Genomic DNA, 12,940 nt, shown 5'->3' on the forward strand with positions numbered 1-12,940 from the left:
TACCACAAGATCTGATACCTGCCCCGGCTCGTTTCCGAGCACCAAGTCTAGAATGGCCTCTCCCCTCATTGGCCTGTCAACGTACTGAGTTAGGAAACCCTCCTGAACACATCTTACAAAAACAGCTCAATTCAAATCTTCTGCTCAAAGGAGGTTCCAATCAATATTGGGAAAGTTAAAGGTTATCTTGTGGGGAAAAGTTAAACAAGTTGGGCTTATAACCAGTGAAGTTGAGAAGAATAAGGTAAAGTTTTCTTATTAAAAAAATAAATTATCTTTAAAGGATTGGAAACTGGGAGGATGTTTCATTTTGTGGGGAGACTAAAACTAGAGGATGCAATTTGAAAACAAATGGGTTTCCTTTTAAGGCTGAGATGCTGAGAATTTATTTCTTTCAGAAGGTCATGAGAATGTGGAATTCTCTTGCCAAGAGGTTATGGAATTTGGTATTTAAATTAATTAAAGGCTGAGATAGATAGTTTTTTGGTAGGGCCAGGAAAGTGGGGTTGAAACCACAAACAGGTCAGCCTTGATCTTTCTGAATAGTGCCACAGGTTCAAATGACCAAATGGTCCTCTCCTGCTCCTAAGTCCAATTTTCCTGTGTTCTTCGACATCTCCTGCATTTGGTTCCCTTTCTCCCACCTTGTGCATCCCGGCTACCCGGCCCATGCCAAGGCATTCTTGCCTGGCTATAGCTATACTCACTATTCTACACAGCTACTTATCTTTCAATCTGGCGCCATGGCACTTCAGAGTCAGGGACTGGATGCAGTCCTAACAGAAGCCGTTGCTCCTGTCCACGCTGCTGGGACCACAGAGACAGTTATTCCATTGTTCTGATGACCATTAAATGCCTGTGGCACAATCTTATAGAGTGTAAGTGCATTGGCCTTGACTTTATTGGGCATGACAAAGATTTTTAAAAATATCATTATGATTATTATTTGGGTTCTAAAATAACTAGTATTTTGGTTTTCAATTCTGTGAAGATGACTATTATTTATAGGATCAGAAATTCATTTTGTTGCATTCAAAGTAGCATTTCTTAGAAATCACGTGACTTAAGCTAAAGGACTAGAAAAACTACTTGGTTGAGATTAGAGTGGTGCTGGAAAAGCACAGCAGGTCAGGCAGCATCCAAAGAGCAGGAAAATCGATATTTCCGGCAGGAGCCCTTCATCAGAAATGAGGGCTCCTGCCCTAAACATTGATCTTCTTGCTCCTCGGATGCTGTCTGACCTGCTGTGCTTTTCCAGCACCACTCTAATCTTGACTCTGATCTCCAGCATCTGCAGTCCTCACTTTCGCCTACTTGGTTGAGATGTTTACTAAGTAAAGATTTATGGTCCAGAGATAGATAAGTGGCATAGTCAGAATCCAGAAGCAGTTTCAGTTCAGACATAAAGGGCCATGCTAGCAAATGCACTGTACAGCAGCCTAAAAGTAGTCAACATCAAAGCAAAAAGCCATGAGGTTTTCTTCGAGTTCAGTGAGGGAAAATCAGTGTGTTTGGTGAAATCCTTGTATTTTGGTGAAGAGACAGAAATAAAGATAATCACATCTGCTGAATGCGCAAAAAGTCACTAAAAGGACAACACTCGCAATCTTGGCAGTTGAATAAGTTGAGTAATTCTGAAGTTGTTTCTGTGAGAAAAATCTCTTTGCCTATTTATAATTGAGTTGGAAGAACTAGTTGAAGCAGAAATATAATATTTCCACATCAGTAATGGACAGTATAGAGGTTGTATAAAGTCTTATAAAATTGCTCAGTAAATTCTTTCAATAGAAAGGATCGAGACCATTAATTCACCTCAAAGAGTCACTGTCATTTGTTACTAGATCAGTGGTGCTGGAAGAGCACAGCAATTCAGGCAGCATCCGAGGACAGGCAAAATCGACGTTTCGGGCAAAAGCCCTTCGAGACCATTAATTCACCTCAAAGAGTCACTGTCATTTGTTACTACACAAGGAGCACTTGTTAGTGCTGATGTACTGGATACAATAGCAGGAAGCCAAGCAAGTGGGGATTTGAAGTATGTAATTGGTGAACTTATGGAAGATTAAAAATGTTGGAAAGAAAAATCAAAATCCAACACAATGAAGCCATGGATATCACTTGGATAGAGTAAAATAAGGTAAGTATGAAATGGAATCAGGTGAAAATTAAAGATCTAAAAGGGTGCGGAGATCAAAACTGGAAGGAATAAAACAGATTGATTGGGACACCAAAGCATCTCAGTAACATTCTTGAAAAAAACCCAAAAGAATTCCAATCAGCAAAGAAATTGTCGCACACCCAGAAGCCGTTTTGACCATATCATCTCAAAATGAGAACTTACCCTGGGTGAGTGCAGAAAATAAACTTATAGGTGGAATTTATTTTTATTATTCATTCACAGGATGAGGGTGTTTCTGGCTAGGCCAGGAGTTATTGCCCATCCCAACTGCTCAGAGAGTTAAAAGTGAACCACACTGCTGTGGGTCTTGAGTCACATGTAAGCCAGACCAGGTGAGGATGGCAGCTTCCTTCCTGAAAGGACATCAGTGAAACAGATGTTTGTTTCCTCACAATTGACAATAGATTCATGGTCATCACTTAGACCCTGATTTCCAGATATTTATTGAATTCAAACTCTACCACTTCCCATGGTGTGATTTGAACCCAGGTCCCCAAAACATTGCCCGGAACTCTGGATTAATAGTAGAATGATAATACTTCTAGGACACCACCTCCCCACATTCCCAGCTGGCCTTAGGTTTAACTAAAACATTTTTACAGAGTTAGAGGAAGGGCATAAGGAAAAAAAATCATCATTAGGTAACAGATTATGTAATGTTTAAGTTCTGTTCTGAGTGTTTGCCTTTGTTTCAATTATTATGAAGGTATAGGTATGTACTGTACCTTTGAAGAGAGAGTAAAAGCTGGCAAGAATTTAACAAGCATACAGTCTGCTGAAAAATTTAGAAATGTGACATTTGGCTGTGAAACAAATAGCTGGATCTCAGTTGCTATGGTACACAACAAATTTGCATTTGGCCAATCAGTTTAAGTTATGCCCCAAGATACCAAAATCTTTGTCGCACATACTTTTACAGATTATGAGGTAACGTGAGCTTTTCTGTGTATCTGGTTTAAATTATCAGGAAGGTTTACCCTGTGTTGTAACACTGTTAAACCTTTATAGCCTTGTTAAATTGATACATAAGTGAGTAAATGAAAGAGTTATGCGTTCAGTCTGTATTAAACTACTCATTAGGAGTTCATGAAATAACTTGGATTTTCAAAGCCATTGAAAAGCCACAATTTTGCTATGTTCTTTCCTCCAAGGAAAATGGTGTGATGAATTTTTGTCTATAAGCATTCTTTGTACTGTAGACTCCAGCATTCTGTGAGAATATAACATTCAGGGCACACAGTTCCAAAGAGTTGGTACATTTGGCAATTTCAAAATATTAGTTATGTGCAATTCTGCCTAGAAGTAGTTGCAGTCCTGGTTGCAAGGTATTGAATAGGCCATTCATACAGTTCAACTGTCATTGGAGAGGAGACTGTAAGTCAAACTCTAAGTATACAGTGCTGCTTTTAGCTCTACTACTGGGAAAGCAACTAAACTCTATGGGTTCTATGTACAGATCTCAGTGAGAAATTCGAAGAGCAATTGGATATCTCTGTTCTGTTAGAACTCAGCTACAAGTTCTAGGAGCTAAGTGTTGGAGACATGGCTATGATTAAGTCCTTGGAGCTGTGAAGATGAGGACAGATAAAATGACAGCTGAAAGTGGGGGTTAAAAAATGCACAATAAGTATTTGCTTGATGCAATTGACCAAGATTAGAACTCAAGGAAAAATCCAGGGGTACTTCTAGCTTTGTGAACCTGGCTGTCACAAAGAAAATGGGGTTCTGCCTGCAAGTAGGTGTTGAAATATAGATTTTGGAGTAAAGTAGAGAGCAGACCCAGGAAAGAAGGTTGATCAACTAGAATGGAGCAGTCATTGAAGCAGTCCATGACAAAATTGCTCCTGAGAGAGAGTTTTAACGCTAGATTAGCAAAAGTGAACAATTATAATCTCTTAGGAAACTTAATGAGGCATAATGATTCACTGTAATATTAAACTCTGAAGGGAATTGCTGAGAAATCAATGGGATCCACCTTGATTGCATTTGCCATTGGATGTGCACTGGGGTATTTACAATCCTTTGTGCTTATTTACCACATGTTAATTCTGGGTGTTCTAAACATGTTGTACTGTTGATCAACCAGTATAGAGCAGTCATTGAAACAGTCCATGACAAAATTGCTCCTGAGAGAGAGTTTCAAGGCTAGATTAATTATTGTATAAAATAATTATTGTTGTTTGTTTCAAAATCATGGACTCGTGTGGCTTTATTCTCGTAATAACTCCCCTGATTCTCATTTTTACAAAATACATTACTGGTTCCTAGCCCACCAGTAACAAAAGATTTTCAGTCTGGTCCATGATTGTAACAATACTTTTGCAACTAAAGCTAAAGCTAGTGTGCTTCCAATTAAACCTGTTGGACTATAACCTGGTGTTGTGTGATTTTTAACTTTGCAACTAAAGAACTGCAATTTATGTAATTCCTACATATGAGAATGATTTTTTGTGTATAAAATTACTTTCAAGTATAATAATTGAAACTGGATAGCTAACTGTAATATACACATTCCCACATACAGGAAAGTTACAGTTACCATTGTTTTACCAGATCATAAGGCTACTCTCTCAGAGAGAGAATACTGGTGGTATACTGGAGGATCACCATGTCTCAGGCAAGGAAGAGGTGAGAAGGAGATAACCTCAGCCAGTGCCAGAACTGAACCCATGCTATTGGTGTCACTCTCCATTGCAAACTGACTTCCAGTCAACTAAGCTAAATCAACCCCTAATACAATGCAATTTGTCTGTTTTTGTTTGGTAGTTCAGTAATATATGTTGAATAAATATCTGTCGATTCAACTAAAAAGTGCAGAGTAAAAGGAACATTAAAACCAAATCTTAAAGATGTCTGAAGCTTGCTTTTATCATCTAATGCCTTAAGATTGATTGTAAAACACTTGATTTAAAACACACCTTATTTAAAACTGTATTAGCCTAACGATCTGCACAAATATTTTGCAGGTTTCCAATTTAATGTCACCTTTATGTTTTTAATAGCTTCAAAAAATAGATCGCAGCAATAATTATACCCTACTTAATGACCCAGTCTCAACAGCACATATTCGTAAAGAATTCTGAGGACTTATTTTGGACTTAATTCTCATTCCTAATCTCTGTATATGATTGGTGTATTATTAATTCTTTTCATGTTTTGTAACCAAAACACTTGTTTGTTAATTAAAGAAGGCCTGGTTAAATTGGATCTATTTAAAACGTGAATTAATTTGGTCTAAGAGGGAGATACCCACAAGGAAAGGACCCTTTTTAAATGAATTTTGTTACAACCAGCCAGAAGGTGGGTGAATAATGAAGGGGCAGCTAGTTCACACCTCCTCACCCAGCACTTAGTGACTTGGACATCCATCTGAAAGTGTAATAACTTGGGGAATTTCGCTCAGTGTCTGGTCATTACAGAAAGAGATTGAACCACTGGCAAGTACTATATCTGTGTCCCAAAAATCTAATTTAGATACCATAAAAGATGCTTAAGCTTCCCTGATGACTCAACTGGTTAAAGCAGTGAGTTGCTAAAATGCAAATCAAGGAAGACAGGTCAAATTTCCAGACCATGTTGAGTTCGATGATTCTGGCTGCAATGACAAAAGAGAAGCTATAATTGCCTTCTGTGTCTCTGGACTATGGAAGAGATAAAGACCTCAAAAATGACTTGGATACCTGCTGCCAGTTGCTGTCCAGTGATAACAGCTGATCAATGATGAGAGGATACATACAGAACGGTGCCCATGAAACATTTTCCAGTAAAGAGTTTGGACAACAGGAAGAAGAGAGAAAACTAAGGTGCAAGTACAGGAAAATAAATGTTGGCATGAAGGAAACTAATTTACATGAATAATTAAGTAAGATGCAAATCAATCCCATAGGTAAATGCAAATTATATTTTATCAAACAAATTGTGACGGCTTGCAGGATACAAAATTGATACTTACAGTTCGAGAACTAAAATGTAGCCAGAGGGAAACTCGTATGTATCACATATTGCAGGAAATTGTGGGTGTTGCAGATTTAATAAGATCGCTGCCTCATGTGCTACTTGATCTTTCTTCTTCATTTTTTTGCTGATGAATTTGACAGCTACTTCCCTTTTAGTTGACTTTTGTATACATTTTTTCACCACAGAGAAACGACCCCTGTAACACAGAACAATATTCAAAACTTAAATAGACAGAAATCAACATTTAGATTCCAAGTCTTTTTTTCTAATTCATCCAGGGGATGGGATCATTGCTGGCTGGGCCAGCATTTATTGAGAAGGTAGTAATGAACTGCTGCAGTTCATTTGGTTTAGGTACACTTACAGAGTATTATTAGGGATGGAGTTCCAGGACTTTGACTCAGTGACCCTGAAGAAACAGTGTCATATCTCCAAGTCAGGATGGTGAGTGGATTAGAGGTGAACTTACAGGCGGTGCTGCTGCTCTTGTCCTTCTTGATGCTGGTAATTGAGAGTTGGAAAGATATGAAGGAATATTGGTAATCTCTTGCAGTGCATTTTGTAATGGTACACACTGCTGCTTACTATGCATCATTGCTGGACAGAGTGGATGTGGTTTGAAAATGTGTTGCTGGAAAAGCACAGCAGGTCAGGCAGCATCCAAGGAGCAGTAGAATTGACGTTTCGGGCATGAGCCCTTCTTCCCGATGTGGTACCAATCAAGTCGCTGCTTTGACTTGGATTGTTGTCAAGTTTCTTGAGTGTTGTTGGAGCTGCACTCATCCAGACAAATGGAGAGTGTTCTATTACACACCTGGCTTGTACAGATGGTAGAAAGGCTTTGCTGCAGAATTCTGAACCTCTCATCTGGTCTTATCACAGTAATTATGTGGTTATGGCAGTTCATTTACTGGACAATGGTAAGCCCTAGGTGTTGGTAATAGGAGATTCAGATGGCAATGCTGCTGAATATCAATGGGTAATAGAACATAGAACAGTACAGCATAGGAACAGAGTCCTTGGCCAATCATGTATATGCCATTCTAAGGTAATTCCATCTGCCTGTTCATGTGTCTATCTAACTGCCTCTTAAATGTTACGATTGTATCTGCTTCTACCACCTTGTGGGAAGTGAATTCCAGGCACCTACCACCCTCTGTGTAAAAAAATTGTTTTGTATGTTTTCTCTAACTCTCCACCTCTCTCTCTCCACCCCCCCACCAACCCCACCTACCCCCAACCAACCACCTTAAACCTGTGTTCACAAGTATTTGACGTTTTTAACCTGGGAAAGAGACTTTGGCTAACTACCCTATCTATGTCCCTCATAATTTTATATACAGATAGTTCTTGGATAACGCACATTGCAGCAGGATAATTTGCTTATAATGTTGCTGAGGAAATAAGAAATGGTTATTTTGCTCCTGATAGTGTGATTCCAGTGGGAATCAGTTTGCGCGCTTTGTTCTACATATGCACCAGTGTTAGCTGCCGTTAGAGCAGCTTTCTGTGAGAGGAATTGTACACAGATCAGTTTTCTAAGAGAGATATCTTGAGCAGCTTTCTGTGGAAGGTACACTACTCCTAGATTATCCCAGTTTTAGAAAAAAAATGGAGGGGCATAGTGCTAAGAATGTTAGCAAGAAGTGTCCTGGTGATACAATTGTGGGTGGTGAATGCAAAAGAAAGGCTATAACACTGGAACAGAATGTCGATATTATAAACCATTTTGAGCACAAGGAGATAATATGTGATATAGCTCATTTAACAGGAATGAGGGAGTCTACCTTACGCATCATGATGACCCTCTGTCCCTGCATTAACAATATCTTTAAAATTTTCTATGTTAAATTTCCTTTTGTTTTGTTGATAAATATGATTTATTCTCGCTGTGCTATACTTTGTGTCAGACGTTTGGGTGATTTTTGAGCGATTGCAAATTATATTTTTTGCTGGTCAACAAAGTTCCCCATGGGAAACTGGTTAGCAAGGTGGAATCATGAAATACAGGGAGAACTAGCCACTTGGATACTGAACTGGCTCAAAGGTAGAAGACAGAGGGTGATGGTGAAGGGTTGTTTTTCAGATTGGAGGCCTGTGACCAGTAGAGTGCCACAAGGATCAGTGCTGGGTCCACTACTTTTCAACATTTATTTAAATGATTTGGATGTGAGCAGAAGAGGTATAGTTAGTAACTTTGTAGATGACACCAAAACGAGGTGTAGTGGAGAGCGAAGAAGGTCACCTCTGATTACAACGGGGCCTTGATCAGATGGGTCAATGGGCTGAGAAGTGGCATATGGAATTTAATTTTGGTAAATGTGAGGTGCTGCATTTTAGGAAAGCAAATATTAGCAGGACTTATATACTTTATGGTAAGGTCCCAGGGAGTGTTGCTGAACAAAGAGACCTTAGAGTGCAGGTTCGTAGCTCCTTGAAAGTACTGTCGCAGGTAGATAGAATAGTGAAAAAGGCGTTTAATATTCTTTCCTTTATTGGCCAGAGCATTGAGTAGAGGAGTTGGGAGGTCATGTTGAGGCTGTACAGGACATTGGTTAGGCCACTTTTGGAATATTGCATGCAATTCTGGTTCCTTCCTTTCGTAAGGATGTTGTGAAACTTGAATGGATTCAGAAAAGAGTTACAAGGATTTTGCGAGGGTTGGAGGATTTGAGCTGTGGGAGAGGTTGAATAGGCTAGGGTTGTTTTCCCTGGAGCTTCGGAGGCTGAGGGGTAACCTTCTAGAGGGGCATGGATAGGGTAAATAGACAAGATATTTTCCCTGGAGTGGGGGAGTCTAGAACTAGAGGGTATAGGTTCAGGGTGAGAGGGGAAAGATATAAAAGAGACCTAAGGGGCAACCTTTTCACACAGAGGGTGGTACGTGTATGGAATGAGCTGCCAGAGGATGTGGTGGAGTCTCGTACAACTGCAACATTTAAAAGGCATATGGATGGGTATATGAATACGGAGGGTTTGGAGGGACATGGGCCAGGTGCTGGCAGGTGGGACTAGATTGGGTTGGGATATCTGGTCGGCATGGACGGGTTGGACCAAAGAGTCTGTTTCTGTGCTGTACATCTCTACGACTCTATGACTCGATATCCCTCTTTTCCCATAGGCCCCATTAATTCTATTGAACTATTTTCTATTAAGCGAGGTTTCGCTGGAATGCAATATGATGTTATAGGGGAATTATCTGTACTTACATCAGGTCACTCCTCAGCCTCTGTCACTCTAGTCAAAATAATCCAAGTTTGTCCAATTTCTCCTAATAGTTAATGCATTCTAACCCAGGCAACGTTCTGGTAACCTCTTTTGCACTCTCTCCAAAGCCTGTACATTCTTTCTAAAGTGTGGCAACCAAAACCACACCAAATACTCCAAACTTTGGCCTAACTAAACTTTTATATCGCTGCAATATGACTTGCCAACATTTATACTCAATGACCTGACAGATGAAGGCAAGCATGCTGTATGCATTCTTTCCACTTGATGGTCAAATTCTCTCTTGTTACAGATGATCATTGCCTGGATCCAGTGTGGTGCAAATGCTATCTGTCACCTGTCAGGCCAAACCTGAATACTGTGTAGGTCTTGCTGCATTTGGACATGGACTACATCAGTATGGCAACTGAACATTTGCAATCATTGACAAACATCCACACTTTGATCTTATGATGAAGCAGCTGAAGATTAGGCCTAGAAACTCTTACAGACATATTCTTGAGCGGATATTCTTGATTTCCATGGACCCAGTTTTGCTAGGGTTCCTTGATGCCATACTTCATGTTAAGTTAGAGACAAAAAAACTGCAGATGCTGTAATCCAAGGTAGACCAGCAGGAGGCTGGAAGAACACAGCGAGCCAGTTAGCATCAGGAGGTGGAGAAGTCAATGTCCTGAAGAAGGGTTACACCTCAGATGTTGACTTCTCCACGTCCTGATGCTGCCTGGCTTGCTGTGTTCTTCCAGCCTCCTGCTGGTCATACTTGATATAACTTGCATCTCACCCCTGTGCATCTGGTTGGAACATTTTCATTTTAACAGACTGTGAATAAGTTTGACAACACTAATTTTTATTTCAGGAAAACATGCTTAATATTGATTTATGTATTTGTACATTTATTGTTTAATGGCATTGCTGATGAGATTGAAGTTACATTGCATGGGCACAGAAGTGTAAATAAACCTGGCAATAGGAACCTATCTGTTTTTGTTAAACAGCAGGTAGTGTGGTTTAGTTGACAGTAAAAGAATAACTTCTGTAACTTAACCACAAACGTTTACAATAGAGAATGAGAACAAGATCACAATGAAATAGTCAGAATGGAAACTGCCCAGCATTTGATATTATAAAGGTTGATACTGATATTTTATCAACTTGCTTCTGTTGTACATGTTTCTTGAAACTCTTTTGAAACCCTCCAATGTTTCTTTATAGAAGTTACAGTTGAAAATGTGTTGCTGGAAAAGCGCAGCAGGTCAGGCAGCATCCAATGAGCAGGAGAATCGACGTTTCGGGCATGAGCTCTTCTTCAGAAATGAAGAGAGTGTGCCAAGCAGGCTAAGATAAAAGGTAGGGAGGAGGGACTTGGGGGAGGGGCATTGGAAATGCGATAGGTGGCTGGCGATGGAGGAGTCCAAGGACCTGCATGTCCTTGGTGGAATGGGAGAGGGAGTTGAAGTGTTGAGTCATGGAGTGGTTGGGTTGGTTGGTCCGGGTGTCCCAGAGGTGTCCTCTGAAATGTTCAGCAAGTAGGCGGCCTGTCTCTCTTGTATTGGGCATTTCCAATGCTCCTCCCCCAAGTCCCTCCTCCCTACCTTTTATCTTAGCCTGCTTGGCACACTCTCCTCATTCCTGAAGAAGAGCTCATGCCTGAAACGTCGATTCTCCTGCTCCTTGGATGTAGCCTGACCTGCTGTGCTTTTCCAGCAGCACATTTTCAGCTCTGATCTCCAGCATCTGCAGTCCTCACTTTCTCCTTATAGAAGTGACACCATTGCATAAGCAATTGAACAATATATTTGGAGTAAACCACAATGGTTGCCTGCTGGACTAAGAGGTGATGGGATGAGGATCAGGTTATGGACAGATTATGACCAGAAGAGAAAGAACATGCTGTAGTCAGCAGAAATTAATCAAACTGCACCCACACAGAACCTTGAAGCAAAGCACCAGCCCAGTGAGGTTTGAATCAGGTATTGCTACAGATAGTTCTGATGACCCCAAAAATTAATGGGGGGGGGGGGGTAACTTGAGGCTGTAAGCAGTGTAGGCAAAAGTGAGGACTGCAGATGCTAAAAACCTGAGGAAGAGCTTTTGCCCGAAATGTTGATTTTCCTGCTCCTCAGATGCTGCCTGACCTGCTGTGCTTTTCCAGCACCACTCTAATCTAAACGCTGTAAGCAGTGTGTCAATGGGAAAGCAGCATTACTGAAAATATAGTATGCAGGTCCAATGGAAGGGAATAAGAACTGATCATGCAGGAGTCCCATGGTTGCTGTCAGAAGGGAGGAGAGCCTGGTCTTGTCTATCTCTCAGGAAACTAAGCAAATAGACTGTGAATATATATTAGCAGATATTTGTATTAATATTTTTACATTGATAATAATTTATCTGCTATGGGATTAGATTAATAGAAGTTTGTAAATCAAGTAAATATATGTTGAGTCATTGCTATCCAGAGTAAACTATCGAACAAGAAAGGTTAAGCTGTGGACCTGGGGAAAAGGATGGCCGACAACTGTTGAATAGCAATGGGCATTTATGTAATTTGGGATATAACATGAGGGCTATTTCTTGATTAAACAATTCCTATTTCAGTAAATTGAATGGAATACTTGCAATTTATTCATGCTTTGGGACTAAATACCACAACTTTAAAAATTGTGAATGAATGCCTTTTATTTTAGTGTTACGTTGCCTATTAATTTAACATTTTTAAATTTCATTCCAGATTTAAAACTGAAAATAGACTGGTTAGCAAGATATACCAACATTATCTGTGGATGATCTGATTTACTCTGATCACACATTTAACAGGAATCTGTTGAAAACTAGGCAAGGAGGAGGATACAGAATCCAGCATTGCTTCCACATATCCTGTTTGACCTACAAGGGTTGAAACCTCTGTTCTTTCTTTGCCAAACATGTGAACCATTTCTATTTCAGGCGTCCGTATACTTCACAACTTCAGAATGACTTGGCCTATGGTTTCTGATGGTATACTTGACCTAACAAAACTTATACCCTTGAATAGTAGTAGCTATAGGTCCCACCTGAATAACAAAGAGCTTTGTAGAAAGAATACAATTTTGAAAGTGTCCCCTCGCAAGAAGGCTTCTGGAGGCAAAACTGTGCAGTTTCTGGAGCTACCCCTGAGGTATTTTTATACAGTGAACACATAAGCACATTCCTAGTGACATGGGTGCCATCCAATTTCAAGCTAAATAATAAAATGTTGCTTATGAATATGGAAAGTTTACAAGCAAGCTGGAATACTTCTGAGCAAGTTGTTTTTGGAACTGGAGTTTTGAACATTTGGGGGTAACATGTAAGGTATAACTCATAGGTAGATTCCTGTTGTGGATCAACAGGACAAGAAAGACAAAAGTATGGGCTTACTCCAACTGGTTTAAGGGCGAGGTGCAGACATCCCACACTAAGTAATTACTGGATTATTTGAATGTCTAAAGAATCTCTAGATTCGTTTTGGTATTTTGTGAACTGCTTTCTGGTTGCCGGTTGTTGGTAAAAGCCATCTGGTTCACTAATGTCCTTTAGGGAAGGAAACTGACATCT

At 40.0% G+C, this 12,940-nt stretch overlaps 1 protein-coding gene across 7 annotated transcripts in view; it reads right to left on the reverse strand.

Moving 5' to 3' along the window:
- Positions 1-12,940, reverse strand: part of kalrna (kalirin RhoGEF kinase a) — a 713,874-nt gene that overhangs the window by 7,233 nt on the left and 693,701 nt on the right. For all 7 annotated transcript variants that reach the window (XM_043693727.1, XM_043693729.1, XM_043693725.1 and 4 more), the window contains one exon: positions 6,132-6,332. In XM_043693727.1, coding sequence (XP_043549662.1) covers positions 6,132-6,332 — 201 coding nt within the window. The remainder of the gene's footprint in view (positions 1-6,131; positions 6,333-12,940) is intronic.

Source organism: Chiloscyllium plagiosum, chromosome 7 (genome assembly GCF_004010195.1).
Source record: "Chiloscyllium plagiosum isolate BGI_BamShark_2017 chromosome 7, ASM401019v2, whole genome shotgun sequence".
NCBI lineage: Eukaryota > Metazoa > Chordata > Chondrichthyes > Orectolobiformes > Hemiscylliidae > Chiloscyllium > Chiloscyllium plagiosum.